Consider the following 25,688-nt stretch of genomic DNA (forward strand, 5'->3'; position numbering starts at 1 on the left):
GCAGTGACAAGTGACAGGTGACAGTCCACTATGAATATTATCGGTCATGTTCTTTTCTCCTCATACATACTGACCAACTTGCCACTTGTCACTTAACCAGCAAAATACCGGCCTGGATCCACCATTTCAGTTTAACTGCATTCAGTGTCAACACACTGAACAGCATTGAATTTTGGATCAAATTATGGGAGGCTTCAGTTTTCTTTGGAGTAATTTTCAAGTACCTACGCTGAGATGGAATCCTCCCAGAGAAGCACGGGTCGCCATTTGGCTTGTAACCAGTTAACATGCGTTCGTCACGAAAGCCCTTACGACATGCATTGATCTGGATATTCACGTCGAGGTAAAACAAAATGCAGAAATTCAATGAAACAAGTCATTTGATATCAACAATCGTCACCTATATTCATTATATAAACGATAGCGTTTAACAGCTAACACGTTCTCGGGGTCGTAGCTACCATTATTTGAGTCGACCAACGGAATCGAATGTGCTTGATACACATCGTATATGCCAGTTGATGTTATACCCTGGATAGTCTTGTCCAGACTCGACAGATTTACAGCCTACCGTCACGTACTTGAACACTGAAACATTGCTAATTGCAAAGAACTAGCAAACCGGCAAATTTTTGGAAACATGAAAATGTATCGACATGTTGTTGTTGCTGAATTGACAATTTGTCCTAAACCAAGCTCGAAATTCAAAAGTAAAGCATAAGTTCAAAGGCCTTATGTTTGTGGTGTTTACTTATAGTGATTTTTCACCATGCACTTAAGTTCCAATGCTTTACCACCGTCTTGTTTACTTACAAAGCTGTATCACAATACTTACAATGCTTTGTCACCATACTGTTCAGTTCCAAGGCGTTTATCGCCAAACGGTTTAGTTTCAGGTTTTGTCACCTCGAAAGTGCCCCAGCTACAACAGATCTTAACTAGTTAGGACAGGAGTTAGGACATCCTACCGTTAAGATAAGACCCATTCTCGAAACGATCCTATCCCTGTCAAAACTTGAGCCACAGGTTATACCAAGAATAGCGAACTCTTCAGTAGGTGAGATTGAAAACGGCTTCATTAAGTTGGAGAGTCACCTAAATATTTCCCATAATTCATTGTATGAAAAACACAAAATAAGGGCAACTACACTCGTGTTCAAGATAAATTGTAAGACTAGAAATCGAAATTATATTTATCATCAAAATTATAATTTGTTTCCATAAAAATAGAATGAACTTGTACTCGAATGGATTTAAAATATTTTATCACATCTAATATTTATTACATGTAATGTGCCAAAATTGTTTTCATTTGATTTTCGTAATGATAATCAAGTCCTCAACCTCCATTATGCGCCATCTCGCAAAGTGAAAATTCACTTAGGAAATAACAAGAGTTACTTCTCTTATCCAGTTGGCCTTAATATTTTACAGTAGTGTGACTCAAATGGGCAATGTTGTGAATACAAATGGATAACAGAGGTAAGAACTGAAATGATCTCTTTTGTTATATGTATACTGGAACAAGTATGTCAATTCATGACCGATAAATTGATGACATAAACTTAAAACACTCTTCGATCTTCTTAACTCATAAAAGCTCTGTGTTGGTGTTAATTCCAATTTAATTAATTTTGCTGAAAAAATAAGAACGTCACCAAATTCCTTGATTTTTTAAAGATAGACCTAGGACAAGTCAGAACCTATCCTAATATTTGTCCTATGTTAGGATATCCTAGCGCTAGGATACTTTTCGAGAATAAGGTAGGACACTTTTCCTAGGCCCTAGGATAATATTTTGGATATGCTAGGGCTGTGACCCTTTCGTAAATAGGGGTCCAGGGCCTTATCGCCATACTGTTACGTTCCGGGGCTTTATCACCATACTGTCAAGTACTAGGCCTTTATCACCATACGGTTAAGATTCCATGGTTTTAGTGCAAGACCCCGTTTCAGTGCGTTAACGTCGTGCCGCATATACTGTAACATAGACTTAACATAGCCGTTGCAGTACGACAGCTTTATGACACAGGACCAAATGACACTGTACTGTTTTACTTACAATGCTCTATCCCTATGCTGTTAAGTTCCCGTCATCACTGTTTTACTTACAATCTCTTGTCCCTGTCTTGTTAAGTTCCCGTCATCACTGTTTTACTTACAATCTCCTATCTCTGTCTTGTTAAGTTCCCGTCATCACTGTTTTACTTACAATCTCTTATCCCTGTCTTGTTAAGTTCCCGTCATCACTGTTTTACTTACAATCTCCTATCCCTGTCTTGTTAAGTTCCCGTCATCACTGTTTTACTTACAATCTCTTGTCCCTGTCTTGTTAAGTTCCCGTCATCACTGTTTTACTTACAATCTCTTGTCCCTGTCTTGTTAAGTTCCCGTCATCACTGTTTTACTTACAATCTCTTATCCCTGTCTTGTTAAGTTCCCGTCATCACTGTTTTACTTACAATCTCCTTTCCCTGTCTTGTTAAGTTCCCATCATCACTGTTTTACTTACAATCTCTTGTCCCTGTCTTGTTAAGTTCCCGTCATCACTGTTTTACTTACAATCTCTTGTCCCTGTCTTGTTAAGTTCCCGTCATCACTGTTTTACTTACAATCTCCTGTCCCTGTCTTGTTAAGTTCCCGTCATCACTGTTTTACTTACAATCTCCTTTCCCTGTCTTGTTAAGTTCCCGTTATCACTGTGCTGTTCAATCATAACGATTTCACTGCACTGTTCAATTACTGTGTTTGGTTTGCTTAATAAAACAGAGATTTTGAGTAACATAGAACAAGTATTATCGTGTTCCCAATAATCTATTGTAATTATTTGAAATTCTGCAATCAGTTAACGATGATAAGTCATAATTAGTGCGCTGAGAGTTTAGTTTTACACAGCCTTTAGATATATATATATATATGAGTGTGTCTGTGTCTGCGTTGTGTGTCTCTGTCTCTGTGTCTGTGCATTTGATGACTTTCACGCAAGTTTTCTTTTCTAATTTCCAGTATATATGTTGAAAATTCAATATCATAGACCTGACCATCGACGTAAATCAACAAAGATCTATAATCGTTAACTTGATATCGATCGATTATAGATAAATATCGGAAACGTTACTTGGAACAAAAATGACAAAAATGTCTGAAAGAAATGAATATATTTCACATCAGTAGAAAATGGTGACATTTTTGTGCACGGATTATCCCGAACATAATTGTTTCATTCACAAAGGTCCATGCATGATATTTTCCGTAACACTTTTCATATAGATAATCATTAATATTTTTTCAGGTCAACTATATTTCCGATTTAGCTAGCTTTAGAATCTAAAATATGATTTGCAGTACGAGAGTTCCGAAGGACATACACAGAATGAAGACACAAAGAGTCATTTACAAAAGGAAAACTGCACAGATCGCAAGGACAAGTGTTGAGACGAAAACATTGGGAGATGTGGTTCCGCCAGTGTGAGGTGGATGGCCCCCGTTGTTGTCGTCCTTCCTGCATGAGCATGATCGAATGGCAGCTACAAATTTGGCTGTTTTGAGGTCTGGGTTTCTGGACCTAATGGTCAGCAAGTAATCCTGCATATCCCCTTTGGCTAGGCAAGGATGCTTCTCTGCCTCGGCAATAGCAGCAGGACATTCTTGGCGGCATCCACCGTAGGGACTGCAGTTTGCCAACACCTGGGAGAAAACAGGGTGATGTTAAACATCTTTGATGCATTGTATTCAATTAGGTATTCGATTATTTGGTAAGGTTTTTTGTATCAATGATTTGATTGATAAGTTGATTAATTTAGCACATCAAGGCAGTCAAATTGTGATCGAATACATTTGATGACTTGACCATAGTACTCATGTGACCGTAGTACTTTACAAACTGTGAATTTGGTTTATTTTTCTTTAATTCTTTTCTGTGGACTGTGCTGCCCATGCAAATATGTGACTAACTTTAGTTTTACGTTGCACTAATCCAGCAATATGAGAGCTATATGACTGCTGTCTGGAAATATTCGCGTCTGAGCCAGACAATCCAGTGATCCACTGCATGTGCATCGATCTACGTAACTGGGTCACGATAACGTGATTGTGTCTACCAAATCAGCGAGATTGACCACCCAATCCCGTTAATCGTCTTTTGTGACAAGCATGGGTTACTACAGATCAACACTAAGCGGGATCTCAACGGATTGCGAACAGGTGACATAACAGGTAAATCGGAACACCAAAAGGAAATAACGCACGGCTACTGGATACATACATCACAAACTCATGCAAAGTCTAGTAAATCATTTACCTTGTAATCACCGGGCTATATTTTCGATTCGACTTGGAATATAGCTGTGTCCAACTGTGTGCCATTGATTTAAAATGTGTTAATTCCCTGTGTATGTTACAGGCGTATTCTACACATTTCAACTCCAAAGTATATTTATTAGATGTGATATATAACGATCATGATAATGATAGTAAGAGAGGGTATTTGTAAGGCGCCAGTGTCCACCCACTCATGCATGCTCATGACGCATTAAAACTATTTACAGAAGTAGGGAAAGTGTCAACAGTAGGCTTTAGTGAAAGCGGATTCTTTAGGACCTTTTAATATAGTCTAGGGTTGGAGCGAGTTTGATTTAGAGCGGTAGAGAGTTCCATAGGAGAGGTGCGACCTGCTGAATCCTCCTCGTTCCAGAGGAGAGGCTTGAGGTACTTTGAGGAGCTATTGATTCTGGGAACGTAGAGTTCTGACAGGCCCATGCTGGGTTAGAAGAGATGATAGATCTGGCTGGGCACGTTTGTTAAGGCACATAAAGACTGTCTGTGCAGAGAACTTTGAAGTCGGTACTAAACAGGAAGCCAGCGCTAAGGTTTTATCATAGGGTTATATGATCATATTTCGAACCTAAAGATTACTTCAAGCTGTTTTCTACACTTCTTTATCATTCCGGTGAGAAGACTATTGCAGCGGTCTATGCTGAAAGAAACAGGATATCTGATCTGGACTTCTGCACCCTCTTTCATGATGTATTTTTTGGTGCTGCAAATCGAACGAAAGTGAAACTAGCACGTCTTAATCAGATGATCGTAATGTATCCCCAGCTGGAAAGTCTTGAAGCTTACCTTGTCCATAACCATTTTCGTATGGGGATGTGAATTGTTGTAGAAGTCAGCAAGCCTGCAACCCATTAGAACTCCGCCTTCCATATCACAGCGGTTGATAGACTTCCACGTGACACAAACATTGCTCGTACTAGCACGTTTCGGATAGTAGACGAAAATACCAAAACACATCTCGTCGCTTGTGGCAGCGCCGTAGAAGGTGGTTGTCTTAGAAGACACAGATCGATATACGCAAGTCGTTTTCAGGGAATCACCTGGATGAACGGCCACTGGGGGATCATATCTGGAATAAAATTGGTCAGCGGAGGTGAGAGAACATAAAATTTTATTTTTTAGGTACATGTACTACGTTTTGTCGCGTTTTGATAGTGTCTGAGGATAGTTTTAGACTGCCTTTCACAATGTCCTAGCAAAGAGTGAAGCCGGATAAGGGCACCACATACGGTCCAAATGCACGCTTTTAAAGCTATTTATTATCATATGTTTTGAGACACATCGAACTCGCAAAAGGGACGCAGCAAACATGTGTTATTACTCCGCCTCTCACCAATCAAGATCCAGTTCTGACCACGACAGAACCAAACTATACACAAACAAATTCATTCAGCAACTTATGCTATGATAGGTTTTCAACATAAGTATTTTTCTGACCCGCACGATCCTTTGACTCATAAAAAACAGACCAGATGATCTGATCTTTCATTCAAAAGCCATGTCTGTCAAGTACGGCCCTAGAAATGTTTAATGTTGAATTTATTGGTGAAGGTGAACATTCAAAATGTCATGGTCAAAACCTATTGTAACCTCAGTGTGACTGTATGACAGCCAGCATTCGCTTCCTCATACCCTCTGTCCTCTGAACGGGCAGTCCAACACGTTTAATGTTGAATTTGTTGGTGATGGTGAACATTCAAAATGTCATTTTGCGTGTCTTACACAATTCAAGGTCAATACCTATTGTAACTTCAATGTGACTGTATGACAGCCAACACTCTCTTCTTTATACCCCCTTTCCTCTGAACGGGCAGCCTACGCCATTCCTCGTGTAAAGAAGCCTCCAAGTGGGCCAGGTTCTACACAGGAGGGTCTCTTTATTGCACACAATGACCAAACATGTCCTCATGTTAAGATCGGTGCTCATTCAGTCGAGAGATATGTGAGAGGGTATTCAGCTAAGTTCTTTGTGTATACTATTTACATCGACCTTGTTACTTGTATATACTAGTACCTAGTAAGGAGTATTGTATATATTCTCCATGTTTCAAACTGTTGTATCATTCACATGCAATAAAAAAGTTCACTATCCATATAACTTAGTTTCCCTTCACCAATACAAATTCTAAAATGACTCTCAAAACAGGTATCTTTGTGTGTAGTTTAACACTTGACAATTTACTAAATGGGTACTAGTATGTATTAAAGATACAGGAAGGGGGCCATATAGAAGAACGCAATATCCTTGAATACCAGCCGCCGCCCCGATGTCCTTCAACATTTTAAATCTGTTACGTATTCGTCCAGTGTAAGAGGTTATCGGAATAACGATATCATGCTGCAATACTATACTGTGTTTCTCTATTTTTTTTAAATTTGTCCCTACAAAAACATTGTGTAGAGGTAATATTTCAAAATTCATACACCACGCTTGTTGGATCATCGTAGCTGTAGTTGAGATCTTTGGTGAGGTATCTTCTCGAGTCTCCGCTGAACAGTTCCACCGTCTGTGCGATGCCTGGAAGTAGGGGATACAAGTTTAATAGAAACATATCCAAGACATACACGACTACACGGTGCACGTGGTTGAGACATTCACTGTATAATTCCTTGGGGGAAGCTAACCCAATGTTCGCGGATTTCATCTACATTTGGGCCGCAGTATGTTTCGTTGATTTTTTCGGCACCACACTGTGCTCATTGTTGTGTCCACATAGTTTTGAACGTCAAGCTGCGCTATTTCATTCATGTAAGGGAAGGGAACCCCTAAACAGTGGATCGTGGTACTATTACGGGGGCAACCAGTACAACCAAAACGACAGAGCGTATTTATCGTCCCTTTTACAAACCATATCATATCAACTGAGTCATGATGCTCATGCTACGGGTAAATCTAGGAGTCTGAGATTCAGATAACTTTGTGGGGCCGTAGAGGTATGTACTGGCGTGTGTTCATCTCGGTTGGGTAACCCGGCGTTGTGCCAGTTTCCATTAATTGTGCTAATATAATGATGTTTAGAGGTTGGTTTACGTATTTGTTATTTATATGTGATCTGTAATGTGAGAAATGATAAGAAAGACTGCAAGCTGCCAGGTTCAGGTGCTGAAATAGAACCTCTTAATACACCTGAATTATTTCATCTGCCATCAGAAACCTCCATCTGTTGAACATGGGTGTGTTCTTTGAGCAAAGATTTGGCATTTCTGAGCGTATACATGTAAGATCAAACTTATTGAGAATTTACCAAACCACATGTGTACTTGGACGCAATAGATAAAATAGGAATTGAGTACTCTCTTAAAATGTGCATAATTAACACAGATATGCAACTTATCTGTATCTGTGGGAATCGAACACAGCTGGCGTGTTTAAATGTCTGTGCATCTCTACCGTATGAATGACAGTGCTTTACAAGGAATGACCACCTATCATTCGTTGACAGAAGAAACATACCTTTGTAATGCATATGGTTGTAACCAGAGATAAAATATATAGTGTCTTTCAGGATCTTGTTGGTGCACCGTGATGGACACATAGACTCGACCACGGTCCTGCTACGTCCAGGCGGGATCACAAGGTTGACGTCACCCGTCCAAAACACTCCCGCATCATAAGGGCGAAGGTTTGGGGTGTAATAGATGCTGAATCCTGAGCCGTCCATCTGTCCAGATGCCTTTTGCGGGTTGTTCCAGTGAAACTAAACCAAAGAAACTAGGGATGACTATTAAGGGGGAAACAACTATTTGGGACAGTCTATTGCACCGTACTACGGCCAAAGCGTTTGTCTGTTACTATCAACTATTGCAATACTATTGCAGTAGCACTTACCTCCTTGATTTGGCTCATTTGACGCCATTTTCTAAAAGAGTGTATAGTTTATTTAAAGTAACAAAAACAAGTTGAAATTGTTTCTGTCTCTTTAACAACTAACCAGAAACTTGTGACCCAGGTCAAGTTTGTATAATAGGTAACAGGGGCGGGTATCTCTAAATCAAAATGAACCAATCTGGTACTTCCTGTATTTTACCCACGGAAGGCAATAACTAAACTATCGATAGACACATATACATCGGTGCATCGATAGTTTTTCTTTCTTTCCATCGATAAATTGCTATCGCAAACTCAACAATTGCAATCCATCCATAGTTCGAAGTATCGTTACAGCACCAAAATAACACACACAAAAATTAAATAGTGCAGATATCGAACGGATGGCGTTCTATAGCACTGTTACGTGACATGATCAGGCAGCCCGAACAACGGTTCGTAAACTTACGATCGCGCACAGCCTGTTGAGAGCGTCTGGACAAGGATTCGTATCCCCTGCCTTTCGATGGCATTATTGCACTTTTTTCAATACTTCCGATGAAATTCCAAATGATGATATATTGTTTGTTTCAAAATCTATTTCTGCCCATTCTAGCAATTGTAGTATCAGACACTGACCTCACTTCAATTTAATAAATCTATAGCTAAAACACATGTCACAGGTAATGCCCTTAGGTAATGGCATGCTCACCATTTTGTGAACTATATTTTCATCACGGACAAAGGTTTGTATCGGCAACAAAGGAGGAGCCATGTTGGATTTTAATACAAGGAGGACGGTTGCAGATGGAAGAACCATGGCTACACGTTACATCACGAAATGCAAAGCCATGTTCTGCAAGACGTTCCTGGAAGGTGGAGAATATGCATAAATGGAAGTCGCGGTGGCTGAACGGATTAGGCGACTGACTTTGCGTGCTAGCGATTTGATCCCTGACTCTGACAGTGTGGAATTCAGCCCAACAAATTTACTGAATCTGTACTTTACTGAGAAAGTGTAAGCCCTAACATATCACATGTTTTTCTAAATGGCATTGAATATTCATGAATGGCGTTTGAGTAGGAAAATGAATGTGTAGATGGTTCCTGAAGTTAGAATTACTGTGGAACACTTTTGCACAGTGGTAAACATCTCTTTCTCTATCAGTTACATTGTTAATTTCGGGTTCAAGAACACGCAAACCTTGTCTGATGTGATCTCTGGAACTGTAAGCGATTGTAATACTATTGAATCTTACTCTCTGTAGAGCAACCCACCAGCAAAAGATGCTGGTGGGTAGAAGGGTTCCTGAAGAAGATGTCTTCATTATGAAAATTATCATTTGGTTTGGGAATGCCATGGTACTGAGCGTTGTCATCCCATTCAGTTTTGTTTTTGAGATTATTCTTATCTGGGACCTCACCCGTTCCTTGTTGCAGTGCTGAGACCTTATGGTATATTCTTTAAATATATTCAAAACGCTGGACAGCGGTACTTGTCGATCACGTGAGATGGGATAGAACGTTTATAGCCACCAGAACTGAAAACTGAGTTACCCGACGGAGGGAAAATTTGCCTATATCAGTCTTTGACTGGCTGGTTCGGATTCGATTTCCAGTTAAAACTAAACGCGTTATAGATATGGTACACTTCTGAACCCTCCATTAAAAAACAAGCACAAACTCAGTACACTTCGGTGAAAATGTGTACGCTTATAACCCTCTGAAGAAATAAGGAACATGTCATAACTGTCATAACGAGTAAATTGTGTTTTACGCCGCTTTCAGTAATGTTCCACCAATATCACGGTGGGGATACCAGATATGGGCTTCACACATTGCACCCATGAAAGAACTGAACCCGGCGTGAAGAGAGAACGCTTTAACCACTAGGCTACCCCGCAGCCCATGTCACATCGAGGTAAACTTCTTTGCCCTAGACTCCGGTCCCATTGGGTTCGTTATAAATGAACTTTACTGAACTTTCATTTGAAAAGTTACGCTATGACTTGGAATACAACCTCAAGTAAGACCCTCTTGTAGCCGGTTTTGCCAATCCTGAAGCCAGCTTCTTTGTAGAGGCATTGCCCAGGTATACCAACAGCCCACATGCCTATAACGTCTTGGCAAGCGGGAACAGACATCCCACATTTTCGTGGAGCTGCGATAGCAGGTGCTAAAAGGAAGGAATATATACCGCCATTAGAGCTGGCAATCGATATAGATCAAAGAGATCAATAATCGTTTCCTGAATATCGATTGATTATCGGAAACGTAACTTTGATAAAACAGTGGTGGCTATGGGTCGCTATTGGTGGCTATTGAAACCGACCATGACAAAGTCCTACATTTGTACACCGTGCGAAAAATAAAAACATTTTGCTAATACAAAACGCAGTGTACAAGACAACTGATAACACAACAGATAATCGTTAATAATGTTTCCTATCCTCCTATTCCTAACAGTCAGAACAAGCCAAATATGTCAGTTTTGTATTTTTTGCATTCAGTTGTGTTTCAGAACTTTCAGTGCTCTGAAGAATAAGGGTGTGGATATCTCACGAGAGTGGCAATGTTTCCTTGCTATATATCGCTGCATTCAGCAATATTCCAGCTGTATAGGGAGTATCTGTGAACAATCGTGTCTGGGCAATGGTTGACATCCTCGAGATTGAGAATACGGGATATGATGACATATAGGCAATCAAGTCATCGAGTCTGACCACCGTTCACGTTAGCTGCCCTTTACGACAAGAACTGGTTGCTGTCAACTTGTTGGACATCAATTCTAACTTATACATCTACATTGTAATTAGTTTTGCGACTCTCTTTTTGTTAAGCGTGATGACTAAGGCAAAATACAAAAGCGCGTAACAATTTTTGTTGCCATTTGAAAAATAAAAATTTTGACTTGACCACATCCCGATCATCCATTTGTCCACTATTACAATGAGTGTCTGTAAGAACGAGTATAACTGAATCTACAACTCATTGTCACAGGCTAAACTCCCCAAGCTGTATTTCTGAGAGAAAAAATAGAAATGTATTCCTCAGCATTCACGTTTTTCTCTATCAACCGACATCGTCACTTTTGAAAAAAATTGAGGGACATTTATTTTTTATGCAGCCTAATGCTTTGACTGTGACGACTCCCACCTTCAAACAAAGGGTATGTTATGGCGTTATTTCGAAAGTGGTTGTGTTTGTTTCTGAATAGCCGTGAAGATCACTGGCCAGCTCGAGCACAGACCGATACCACATAAAATCCCTAGACCTGTATAAAAACGAAAGGGTGAAGAATTCTCTGTGTAGATCTATGTAAGTCTGACAGCTGTGATTGACGATTACAGCTCAGGAGAATGTGGTGCACCAACACACACTACCATCACGACAAACAAAATAATGAATGAAGTACTATAATAAATGCCACCATTACGACAACCGTAAAGGAACATATGGTAATGGATATATTCCAGTACCACGACAAAGGTAAAACAGGCATTTGTGACCACCTTATGTTATTCCGGGACAGACCGAACAGCGACTCTGGAAGGATGTCATAGCAGCGCATGAACTTCGGAACTACTTTAAACAAGAACGATAACTCTATTTCTATTTGATTCCAGTAGTACAACCTATTATAGAAACACTCGTACATTGAATTGCTGCTTTGTTTTATTATTTATTTCAAACACTTCAACCAGTCTTTGATGTACCTGAAAAAGAGTGGATAGTCCCAAAACGATTTTGAAATATTTCTTTAACTGAACACTCGTGTTACCTTGGTGTCATACCCCTGGTTTAATTTTCGAATGAATACGCTGCAAAACATGTCACTTTCAGAATGGCAGACTGCAGTATCCCCACACTGTAATCTTAATGTCAGATATTAAAGTTGATTATGTATGTACTCCCCGTCACTAGACTCACTAATGTAAATGTAGCCTCTTACTTCACTCAACTGTTTTTGCAACATATTCCATACTGTGTAAAGGTACTGTTCACACATGAACTGATGTAATGCAAAATACATTCGTAACTTTGAAGGTATTGTCATGAGTGTAATAAATGATGAAAATTGGCGAATTTTAAACAAATTAAAACTTCACAACAAAACACAGCTAATCGGATGCACGATATTTTCGCATGCGTTTCAGCAATTTGTTACAAATCATCTGCATAGGGTATGCAGTTTGTTCCCCAAAGTTAGCAGAGAAATGCATCTCCGATGTAACCATATACATATGCGCGCGCACGTACTCATACACACATAATGTTGTAAACAATACCATAATGACATAAACAATTACTGGGAAGTATTGTTTTCAAAGCACACCAATCATTACACGGGGTTTGAATGGTTTGGCGTAGTTTGCATATAGCAAGCATGGAGACGGGGACTACTCTTCTTGTAAATTGCGAAAAGGAGCGAGTGGTGACGAATTTAAAGGAGGAGATGGCTCATCACGGCATCACGGCATCACGGCATCACGGCAGCCGTAAATGACCATATAGAACTATCCATGCCAGCACCACTAACCGTTAAGCAGAATATAGTTCATGAATACATACCACCATCACGACAGCCGTAAATGACCATACAGAACTATCCATGCCAGCACCACTAACCGTTAAGCAGAATACAGTCCATGAATACATACCACCATCACGGCAGCCGTAAAGGATAATATGGTGCATGATATCAACGTTGTCAATTTCCGGTTTGGTGGCAATCATGTGATAATCCTGTGATTCGTCCAGGTCAAAGGTCATGCAAATGTATGTGGTTTCCTTGTCCGGAACTTCTGTGCGTGGAATCCTGAGTACCTGTTTCTTGACTCCTGCAATGGTAAAGAGCATACACAAAACCAATAACTGGCCTGGTTTTATCTCTCTCACTATCTCTTTTTCTATATCTCTCTCTTTAAGACTTTCTTTCACTCTGTGTGTCTCTATCAGCAATCTCTCTCCGTGCCCCCTTTCAGAGTTTGTTGTGGCACTCCGGTAAAGCTAGTTTACTCTCTCTCTTATTCTCTCTCTCTCTCTTACTCTCTCTCTCTCTCTCTGTCTCTATCTATCTATCTGTCTACCTATCTATTTATCTATCTATCTTTCTATCTATCTATCTATCTATCTATCTGTTTCCTACCTTCTTGTGTAGTTTCAGGGCAGTTGAATTTAGAACTTGTACACGGCGCTGTGACTAGTCCAGCACAAGTCTGGTTTGAAGATTTATCACAATAGCCTGAAATGAAATCTCTGGTCGGTACATGATACTTAAACTGACGAATTGGCAAATTCAGCAATGGTATATCAGCAAGGGAGGGTGGGTGTCTCTAAATAACCTCCCCAGGATTGTATACAATGTATGTGACTGGCACTAGTCGTTCTAAGCACTTCGGATGACATTGACCACCAATAAAGGGACTGCTTGCGATTATCATCATAATATTCAATCAGTATTACATCAAATGTGCAAGTAATGTAAAGGTATGTATAGAACTGAAAATACACGAGAGAAAATCTTATCATACTTTATATACTGCGAAAAAAAGGTAGGGGTAATTAAAACTTAAGACGAATAAAAACAATCTTATGTTTAATTGGCATTGGGAAAACATGTTTACGTGGAAATAAAGATCTCTAGGTTTCAACAAATGAACGATGATAACTATGCAGATGCTCTTTGCAGATTCTTCCAAGTTCAACAAGGGTGGTATCCCCAGCACTTGTCGTCCTAACATATCCCACACGTGAGATTTGGTGTTGCCGGAGATGATCAAGGGCAACAAGAGCACGATGAGCCCTAGTGTTGTCATCCTGGAAAATGAAACCTGTTTCGTGGCGTCGTGGAGGTAAGCAAACGACGGGCCGTGATGCGTGACGGCGTGCTTACTGTATTTCACACCAGTGACTCTCCATTGGCAGACTTTGAGATCGCTCCTGTCCGTCATCGTGGTCCCACCCAAAACCATAGTAGACCCCCTTCTATACCGATCATGTTGAATCATGGCAGTTGGCTGGTGTTCCTAGACCGGCATTTACAGCCAAACTTGCACATGCGACTGGAATATGGGGGATATTTCAAGTGCATTGTAATTTCTATTTGCGCGACAAACACTGTCTCCATGTCCGAAAAGTAGTTACCTGGGTGTGTGAGTCCAGTGGTCCGTGTGGGCGTGGCACCAGGTGTCCAGATGCACTCGGGGTCACCCAGTTCTTGACCATTGGTCATCCCATCACCATCGGAGTCCATGTTGCACACATTAGCCCACTGTATGAACAAGAAACGGTTGAATAGAATGCGTCCGATTATGTTCTCAAGGGTGACATGGTATTACAAATTATTTTATCAATGAACTTTGATCAAACTTGAACTGAAAATAGATTCCATTTTATACGTTTTTGCCAAACTTTTAAGCTATTACGAATAAAATATCTTATTGAATATTATTGTCTTAATCATGTCAGTTTTGTCATTTTCGCATCTCATTTGACTACATAAACTGATTCAGCATCAATTTCGCTCGATCTTGCGTTGTATGTACATTACGTACTGAAGCAAAGAAATTTTATTCTGTGATTATTCTACCAGCATACCGAATGATAATATCCATGTTCTAATAACTGAATGTTAATATCCATGTTGCTTTAATGCATTAAACACTTTGACTTTGAAAACCAATTCACGGTTAATTAATTCTATAAAAAGCGAAAATAGATCCAACTTCTGACCATGAGTACTGAGCCTGTTAAACCACTTATTGTCATATGATGCCATTATTTTCATCAGGAAGTCTGAGAAGCAACACGCGGTAACTTATGAAACTAAATGAAACTAAAGCTACCCGTTGATTTAGCCTTCTGGTGAGCAGTATTTCTTACAACGAAGTCAGTTACAGCCTCTGTTGGTTTCATGCCAATTTACTTTCAACTGCAAAATCCTATCTATTTTCATGTTCTTGACAACACGTCCACATTGCAAATTACAAACGGTCTTATATCCTCACCGTTCTGCCTTGATTTGCAAAATCAACACCGAACTGATTTCTCTCACCACCACCCGAGGGGATTACATGGCCCACCCCCTGCCACAGCTGCCCCGTCATACAAGGGTGGGTCAGGTTGTAGCCATTGGGGATTCTGTTCCTGTACCCTCCATACCCATAGGTCAGTCCAATCCATGTCAGGAATACGAATAGTCTGTAGAGAAAAGAAATAAATAGATTAAAGAACACATAAAATACGTGTTATACATTGTCAAATTGCAGTTTGGAGAAAGGTGAAGCTGTGGACGTTTAAATAAAGATCACATTTTGATGGCTAAGCGAAACACGCCGCAAACATAGATTGCAATATACATAAAAATCGTTGGGGAACCCGACCTGCACCTGCACTTACAGTCGGGGATACAATGTATCAATCAGGGTGACATCAGCCAGGGGCAATGCATATCTGCCAGGGTGAGAGAGTCACACATTCAGGAATACAATGTGTCTACAAGAAAGACAGATGCACACAGTCAAGGCGTCATGTTGTCGGGGTGTTTGCGTGTATGGTCAAGGATCACTGCACATTAGTAACCTGGAACAGAACGAATTTGCTACTGAGTGTTGTAGCAACTGCACACCTTTTCATTGTCACAGAGGAGTCTTTTCAGAACCGACGCATTCTCCACATGCTTGAAGTTGGCTCAACACACTGTCACATTGCAAACGTCTTTGGTTTTAGCTAAAGTGTGAACAGAAGCCCTTGAAGTTTGTACTGTCCCCCTCGAAACGTTAATGCCTTTTGAGAATAGGAGACCTTCGTCCCGGTAATACAATTAGTGGACCCCAATCTTAGCTCAATACATGTGGCGACCTGTCCTCCCGGCAGTTCTACTGGAACTCGGCGATGCTTCTAAGAGATGGACAGTGTCTGAAGCAACAACCTAGACACAAAAGTGCCAGGCTATGATCTCATCACGTGGATCACAAAAGTGAGGGGCTACGACATTGGATTTGTTTTCCCTATTTCCATTTTCAAATTTTGGTCAGTTCCTATTGTTGTGACGTGTAAACGTGTAACAAGGTGAAATGTTATCGACATCGTGCGGCAAATGACAATGAACTTGTTGTCATTTAAACTGTCTTTTGAGTTTCACTTTCATGGCAACTATGGCTTTGCGTGCGCCTACTAGTTACAACCAATGGCAGGTTATTGTGCACAAAAAAGATCCCGTTCAGCCCTCTACACCGAAACATTTCCATTATATTATAAAAATGTAAGTATGTCATCATGGGTGTAGAAATGTAAACCCAAATTAGCATTTTATCTCAAATGACTTTTCGAGACTCACTCACTTGTGATTCTCTGGCTTTGAAGTTCATATTTTACCGATATAACAACACAGGCATTCTTACTTACCTAACAGTCAACATGTTGAACCTAATCGAGCTGCACCAATAAGGTTGTGTTGGGTTTGTGTTGTCGGCCGATGGTTATAAGGTCCAGTCACGTGGTTCACGACGTTCAACATTACATTACCTGGAGGACAAACCAGTTTAGATTGTGCAGTGAACAGAATCACGACGCAATTTAATAGTTTGTATAACTACAGTGACCTCGAAGGAGAAATGGAGCGAAACCAAACAGCAACAACTATGTTTGGCTACACGGTGTAGTTCTTAACATTGAAAAGCTTTTCAGGTATATGATGTGTTTCAGGCCCATCTAGGAGGGAAGGCCAGGGGAATGCAGGTCCCAAACCAGCACACACAATGGTACCAAACTGAGTCTAAACATTTCTAGTCTTGGCACTCATTCAGAAGGACACAACAATGTGCAGAAAAGTGCAGCGTCATAGGTGACTTTCCTCCGTTGGTGATTAAGGATCCAAGCATTTGAAATTCCTGTGGCAATGTGGTTGTACTTGAGCAAAGTCCTGTTCCAAACAAACAGATCTATAATTTTAGGTGCGCTGACATCGGTCGTCGACCATGCGTAACGTCTTGTAAATAACAAAACACACAAACAAACGCACAAAGATACTTAAAGCCTCATGTACGTAATAGCCGCAATCAGTATGCAGATCGGAGATGTTCACAATGGCTTATCACTGTAAATATTCACTGGAAAAGGGGCAGGGTGTTATATTATGCATTGTCCAGATCGTGGTTTTAGTTTTAACTAAACTTGCTATTTTTTTATTCTAACGGCGATAACCTACTTTTATTGACTTTTGACGACAGGTTGTAAACCATACACATATCCGTTATCAAAATCAAATTATTCTCGACACATTATGGCTGAAACATTCCCCATGTGACTTTAAATATTAACATATGTATCTATAACAAGAAAAGGGAGAAAATATTCATTTTTATTTCATTACAAAAATATTTTTCATGTAGCCTTGGTTTGAGTGCTTACACGGGAGTTTTATTCCGAACAACTGGTAATTAGGCTCGTGTCTCAAAAATGAACCAAACACTGTCTACAATTCGTGAAGTACACACCACGACAGGCGAAGGCGTCAGATGACCACCTTGTCTCGTTATAAACAACAGCGACATTTTTTCGACTACAATGGTTTTGAGTTACCTTAAAAATGTACTTATCTGTCAATGGCCGTTAAACGTTTCGGTCAAGGCCATGTGTTTGAATAAACTGTTTCGGGGGGGGGGGGGAGGCGGCTGTTGGGGTGTTTTCACTATGCAAAGTTTTGGGATGAACTCGGCACTGTATGAATAATCAGTAAGCTGAAAACACCGTGGTACGCAAGGACCATGAACTCCTACTTAAATTCCGTAATATTGCTGGAACATCGCAATGTGCGGTGTAAATCCTCACTCACCCACTCACTCACTCATGCAATACATTTAAAGTTCAGTGATATCATTATCATCCGCCAGACTGCTCGAAGGTGCTTTGCACTTTCTCAAGCACTGCTTACATAAAGCATTTAGGATGATAAACAAATTCCAGGCCCGTGGGCGTCCAGGCGGTAAGTTCAAGGCACTTTTGCGTTATTCAGAATGAATCTATTCTAATCGTGTAATTTTATCGGAAACTTTAAACGGATGTAGGGGATGTTTTTAAACAAATTTGGGGATCCGATCTTCACAATAGCTCACTTTATGTTTTGTACAAAGGATCCGAAGGTTTACTAAATACTGAAAAATACCTTTTTGAAAATGCAGATTATATTTTACGCTAATATTTCGTTAGATTTTGTGATTGATTACTAAGGTTATATTTTGATGAAGGACGATGGTGAAAAATTTGACTGAGTCTGAGAGTATTTCTTATCTGTTACGGAGGTATGAAACACTTTTGCTTTTATGTGTTCTAGATATGATGACTTGCGTTGAAAATATTTACTTCAAAAAATGAACTTACAAATATGACAAAAAAAGTTCATATGGCAAATAAAGCATACTTAAACACTCACCCTATATATGTAATGCATTCCTATATGAGCGAAGGTGTAATCTTTCACAGGAATTGTAACATAAAAAATACCATAGTATATCTTTGTACTGTCTTGGCATACCTTTATCTACTTTATCTATTACTATCTGTACTGAGTACTTGTATACATGTTTACTGTATTACATGTATGAAACTGTATGTATATTGGCCCAAAGACCATTGTACTGAAATAAAGTTTTGATTCATTGATTGATTGATTGGCCCAACATTCTATAATAAAAATCCTTAAGCATTTTTTCATGGTGGTTCTCAGGTGACGACATCTTCACCTTCTGTTGCCATGAATGTTAAAAAGTTGTGGAATGGAAACACCACGTACATGTGACCTACTTTTTTTCTGAAGTATATTTCGTTACGGTGTATGATCGCTCGTCTACGTGTTCCGTCTGAAATAGATGCCTTGACCCATATTCTGTTTCGTGTTTCGGATGGATTCGGATTAGGACAAACTTTACGGGTGAACAGCTTCTTTATTTCTCCAGTCTAGCATGAGTCAGGAAAAAACGTCTGGTTCTAAATATACTTTTCAAAAAAAGAAACGCATAACCCAGAAATCTCTAGCGAAAATGTTGCATTTTCAGTCATGCATAACCCGTCTACAAATAAACTTTAAACGGGAATTTTTGCATCAGTTTGGAAGAAAGAAATATCTACATAGCCAAATGGATAATTTTTTTTAAAAAAACGGTGACGTTGAGCGTCATGGTAACAATGTGGCACGGCCGCATCGTCGGATCACCTGCAACGAGCTGCAAGCTGTAATAACGACTAACATTCAGGGGTCAGGCAGCAGAATGTTTGTAATGTCCAGTGTGCATTCCTTCAATGATGATGCTCGGTGTCGCAGCGTTAAGCGTAGTGTTTTGACCTTGAAACTCGAATGCCGTTTTCCGAAAGAAATTTGGGTTTTAATACCCAGACAGCGCATGATCTCTGCTGCACAACTTCAACTGGGAGGTGACTTCTGTTTCGGTATGATGACGCCTTTTTAATCTTTGTAAGAAATCTCTTCAAAATCAACATTTTCATGTAAAGTCGATATTTGACTTGTGCAATTGTGTGAAATCATTTTATCAACACTTTTGTTACATATTTTGACGAACACAAGACGTAATCAATCGATTTTTAAAAAAACACAAAATATCTATGCTTCTCTTTTTTTATCTCCCCGTCATGTAATGCAGGGGGATATAGTGGACGCCTCATCCGTCCGTCCGTCCGTCCGTAATCATGTTGTTTCCGGAGCATAACTCAGAAACCGTTCAATATGTTTAGACCACACTTTATAGATATAGTAATCTCAGCCTATGGTTGTGCCTTTTGCTATTTACAGATTTTTGGCATTTATATACGTTTTTTTCCATGGAACATTTTGGTGTTAGTCTTATGGTGGGGTGGGCTTCGTTTCCGGAGCAGAACTCAAAAACCGTTCAATATTTTTTCTGCAAAACTTGGTAGATATATCAGACAGAACCTGAAATAGTGCCTTTCGCTATGTACAGGATCTTGTGATGTATTATTTTCTCGGTTTCCATGGTAACGTTTTGTACTTAGTCTCAAAAGTGAGAGGTGTGTTTCGTTTCCGGAGCAGAACTCAAAAACTTCTTAATATCTGTCAGTGTTACTTGGTAGATACGTGTGGCAGACCCCAAAGTGGTGCCTTTTGCTTTTGATATGTTATTTTCTCCGTTTCTATGGAAACGTCTCGGACTTAGTCTCAAAATGGAGGGATGGGTTTCTTTTCTGGAGCAGAACTAAAAAATCGTTCAATATTTTTCAGCAAAACATGGTAGATATATCAATCGGAATCTAAAGTGGTGCCTTTTGGTATTTCCATGATTTATCATTTTCTCATTTTCGATGGAAACGTTTTTGAATTACTCTCAAAAGTGAGAGGTGTGTTTCGTTTCCAGCGCAGAACTCAAAACTTTCTTAATATCTGTCAGTAAAACTTGGTAGATATGTGTGGCAGATCCCAAAGTGGTGCCTTTTGCTATTTACAGGTTCTTATGATGTATTATTTTCTCGGTTCCATGAACATGTTGCTGACTTAGTTTCTGGAGCACAACTTCAAAACCATTTCATATCTTTCAAAAGATCTTGGCAGATATACGAAACAGATCTTGAAATGGTGACTTTTTCTGATTACAGATATATGGCATTTATATTTTTCATGAATTCCATGGGAACAGTTCAGACTAAAAACACAATAAGTAACTGTCGGATGATTTATCCTTTCAAATATGTGGGGGCCGTGGGGATATGTCATCTTCTGATGATTCATGATCGTTTTTGATAGCATACTTAATTAGCAATGTAGGGTATGGAGATGGGTTGTAAACATGTAGGGATTCTTTCCAAGGTGTCTAAAATATGGAAGTTCGAAACTTTGTCAACAGGGAAATCATGGCCAGGGAGCTAAGTATCTTCTTAGTCACCTTGATTTTATGTAATTTCATCCTTTCATCCTGAAAGTTATAGTCAGTCTGTACGACAAATAAACAAAATGGTTTTCGATTGTCAGGATGTCAGTCACTTGAGTGTCGGTCTCTACAGAGTTCAGTCATATACCTGGAAATATACCAGACCGTAAAAATAACGCACACCAATAGTAGTTTCTTTGATTCACTCTAATTGACAATCAACAAGTTGGACTGGGTTCAAACTTGATATCTATAGTTAACACATTTTCGGAATCATATTTAGAGCTCACTCAAACAAAATCACCGAAAATGGTTCCATCAGAATAGCCAGTCAGTATCATGTGTGACACCCATGGGCATCGATGACGGCATTGCATCTGTTGTAAATGGAATGAATTAGCTGGTTGATGAAGGCCATAAACCCTCGACTCCGTACTCGGCGAAACGTCCAGACGCATTTTAGGGTTTGGATGCCATGTTGTCTTAGGACGTCCATTATTGCTCTGGCAGTGAGGGCACGAGCATTGTCTTGCTTTAAGATGTGATTTCTGTAACATCCAAAATGTGGTACAGCGAGGGATCGTATGACTTGGTGACGTCGTTTCCTCAGACTCTAGACTGAGATTCTGGAATACCACAGGGACAACTCTCTAGTTGACACAAACTGAATCCCACACCATGAAGCTTCCCACACCTTCGCCAGACGCTCATTCTCCCATCTGTTGTCGAAACAGAATATATGATTTCTCCTACAAAGGGCACATTTCTCATAACGCCAGTTTCAATATTACGTTGAGTGGACGGTCTGGGATGCTAGTGACCTGATACTGCTCAAACAATCGATAGTTACCCCTAATTGGAAAACTTTATTTCTGTTTCTTGACCATCGGACCATGTACAAAAAACAAATCATGCAAAGCATAATGGCAAAAGGAAGACACGTGTGTTGTCACTTTACAGAGGATCGACATATAAGAGATGATTTCAAACATTTAGCACAAATATTCAATAAAATTACCATGTCATTAGAAGTTATAAGCTCGATGAAATTTTTTTTATAGTGTTACACATTTACCACATTCAAACTGAAAGTGGACTTCATCTTCAGTTCCGTTACTATTACACATCTTACAAATGAGATCATAGTTTTCTTCCGTCTAATATTACATATAATTAATGCATTACCCAATATGCATTGAATCTTAAGCATACACATATTTTTTAAGTCTCATTCATTAATTCTTAAAAAGCGATTATCAAGAAGATATCATACATTTAAAGTGTACAATACTGGATGAATCCTTGATATTGCTACTAATAGTTTTAGAAACAATCAACTAAACTTTGCTAAAATGATACTAAAAGTAATGGCACATTTTCAATGTCTTGGGGAAACCAAAGATAGCCTAATCCATGCCCATTTAAAACCCAAGTATTCCTATCAACAGTCTGACCTAAGTATATAACTGTAACACTGTTTAGGATAACGATCAAATATAACACATTTGAGATGATAATCTACATCCTTGCTATATCTTCCACATTCAGCTAATGCTGTATTACATGTTGTATGCTTACCAACCCCCAAAACAAATTTTATAAAAGTTATCATGAAATTTAGCAACATCTTTCCTGAAATCCCCACACCTCTGCCCCGTACAGCAATACTAGTTTTGACATGCAGTCAAAACGTTTAAATAACACAAGAACAGGAATATTTGTATAATTATGCTGTAATTGTTGTATGAATCATAAGTCTTTACTGGCATTTGATACAGCCGTCTTAGTACAGCCGCTACAGGACAACCTAATAGAAATCACGATACTAAGATAATAAAGAAGTATAATATAAAGAAGTAACTCCACATCTTAGTACTAATATCTCTGTCGTATACGCATTAACCTGTACCCCAAAGACTTACAACATTTATACAATATGTCAATTTTCCCTTCAGCCCAAATACAGTACACTATCATAAAACATACATAAATCATCAGCAGAAACTAAAATAACGGTAAATATTCTTCAGCGACAAATATACCTCCGACATCAGTATGTACTTTCATAGAAGAAATTCTGAGATAATCATTAAAATAAAACTTCCATACTCCACTTTAAGCAAATCAAAATACTATCCAGTAGAAGTGCCAGATACTCCCGAAAACCATTTTAATGAAACATTTTAAAGAAACCTTTTTCATAACTGAGAACAATAGTAAATTTATATCAACCAAATTGAAAGACTTTTTGAAGTCCACATAAAACAGAAAAATCTGAAGTAAAGTAAATCCATTATCCATTGTACAATATCCGTGAATCCCGTCTGTGTCCGGCATTCTGTGAAAGAAATCAACAAACTATTGCGGGCGTTTATTGATGGTGATCGAAAAAGCTTGGGTTTTTTTCCCCAAGGATGTCATGAGTGATATACCACGACAATTACCCACATACCGTGCCTTCTTATGGACTGGAACAACGAAACCTTTTACACTACTCACCTGGAAAATTACCTGTAGATAGGATTTAATTATACAAAATTAGTAGATGCGGAACGAGAAGACTGCCACAACTCTGAATCATCCCGGCTAAGATACTACCGTTCCGGTGGAACTGCACTATACCCTGGATACAACTACGGGTCGGTCCAATGATTTAATACCTCCCTTTGATGCCTCCACATCCTCACAGTAGCCAATCAGGAAACCTGCCATTACAACCGAGTTTTTGACAAAGATGGTGGTCGCAGCCGCGAAGGTTTGTTCGCTTTGCAAATGAGATTGGGGGAAAATGATACAAACGAATTGATAGGTCCTAAGCTTAAAAAATATATTATTTATGTACTCCCACCTCTTTCGGGGAATCTCTGCATAGTTTGTATTGCCAAATGTAATCGGCTAGATAATTTAAAAAGCGAAATTGAGTTGTGGCTGGTTCGCTCAACATCACAGCGTAGACACCTGTTTGGATAAAAAGCCTGCCATTGGAGGTGATAATTTTATCGGGCTGAGCCGTAGAGTCATCCAGGGTATAGTGGAGACTTATTAGAATGTATGTACCCTGAAGATATCGGGGGTGGATACCACCCGGGCCTGCCGATTTACCCAGCTGTAGGTCTTTTAGGGCTGCTTCAATATTTCGATGCATACTATCAGAATTTAATATTTTATTGACGTTGTCATCAGTACAAGTACCACAAAGATCCTCCTCATGACTATTACACAAAACCATTGTACGTGCTCAATGATATCACTGTTGACACTTAGACGTCGACCCGCTCAGCTAAAGACCCACAGTCTGGAAATAATCGAAACAAGTTTCATTACTACAGTCTGTAGTCTTTGTGGCCGAACTTTCAACATTCACCTAATTAGTTAGATTACGAAGCTTTCTCCAAACTGACTTACTGGTCTCAGTACTACCATCTAGTACACTAAACTTATTAGCCTCTTTGTCCTAACATCTACATTAAGGTGACTGGCTACCCTCCGTGCATTCTGGCAAAATTTGCAGTGTCCCAAGGTTTGGTGCCTTTGATCTCTCATAAGTCGTGGCCTGGCATTTGTGTCAAAATTTCAGGCAAATTTGGGACTCACTTTCACTGGTAGGATTGCCACGGTATGCACGTGTATTTTCATTTTAACGAATGTCATACGGACCCTTTTGACCGCGGACCCTTTTGGCCGCGTCTGCCATTTTAAGGAGGTTGTGTCGATATGTTTTGTTTTGTTTTTTTTATCAGAAAAGACTCTGATGTTGGTTATAACTGTCAATTTGAAAACAAAACAAAACAAAACATGCTAACAACAGTGTACCATAAGATAAACACTACCATGTAAGAATATAATTTTGCATTTACTTTTGAAAGGTGGCGTTTCTTTGGAGGTTCAGTATAGTTGAGCACCGTCTGACACAACAAAGACACAAAACTAGGCCTACAGGGCCGCGAAATTGCTGAAATTTACAACGCAAGGTCGGTGATGTTACCATAATACCACAAAATACCTTAAAGTCATCGCAGATGCAATTGCGTTGTTGAACTGTTTTACCTGACATGCCTGTTGGAGAATTTAGAGCGCTTTCGGACATGACGCCTATAGGGTTTCCCAAGTTTATGTCACTTGAGTGAACGAGTTAAGTTTTATGCCGCCTTTAGGAATATCCCGCATGGGACACCAGAAATGGGTTTCACGCATACCCATTTACGTATACATGTACCCATTTGGGGAATTAAACCCGGTTCATCGGCGTGATGATCGAACGCATTTGTTCTAACCCTGATTTTCATGGGTCTCACGCTGAGGTTAAATAATGCAGAAACTAAATAAAAACAAGTTATCAAATATCAAGAATAGTCACCTACGTTTATCATTAGACGCTAACGTTGTACGACTTGCATGGTTTTTCAGTACTAAGCATCGCCCTATACCAAGCCAACATATCACAGCTAAGGCAGGAAGAGTTGTTTCCCTTCAACCGCATGCATTCGTCAACACTAGGCCCTTGCCGTAACATCCAAGAAGACTCGTCCCAATCTTGATAGGTAAACACAGAACAGGTGTAACCAGTGACCGGGATGCACTGTGGATCATTTTACGACCTCACCAAAGAGAGACAGACTGTGACGTCTTAATTAAAGAACGAATAA

General features: G+C 39.5%; 2 protein-coding genes across 2 annotated transcripts in view; both read right to left on the reverse strand.

Annotated features, from left to right (window-relative positions):
- LOC137273594 (tubulin beta chain-like) overlaps positions 1–25,688 on the reverse strand; it is a 142,928-nt gene that overhangs the window by 20,527 nt on the left and 96,713 nt on the right. The window lies entirely within an intron of this gene.
- On the reverse strand, positions 3,144–17,231 carry LOC137273588 (tyramine beta-hydroxylase-like). The gene is made up of 10 exons (XM_067806339.1): positions 16,553–17,231; positions 15,154–15,346; positions 14,291–14,417; positions 13,293–13,388; positions 12,805–12,984; positions 10,165–10,319; positions 7,790–8,033; positions 6,760–6,853; positions 5,122–5,404; positions 3,144–3,687 (listed from the first exon to the last, which is right to left on the reverse strand). Exons 1-10 carry the CDS (start codon positions 16,564–16,566, stop codon positions 3,394–3,396), a joined length of 1,680 nt encoding a protein of 559 aa, XP_067662440.1. The 5' UTR covers positions 16,567–17,231; the 3' UTR covers positions 3,144–3,393.

The sequence above is a fragment of the Haliotis asinina genome, chromosome 2 (genome assembly GCF_037392515.1).
Source record: "Haliotis asinina isolate JCU_RB_2024 chromosome 2, JCU_Hal_asi_v2, whole genome shotgun sequence".
Taxonomy (NCBI): Eukaryota; Metazoa; Mollusca; class Gastropoda; order Lepetellida; family Haliotidae; genus Haliotis; species Haliotis asinina.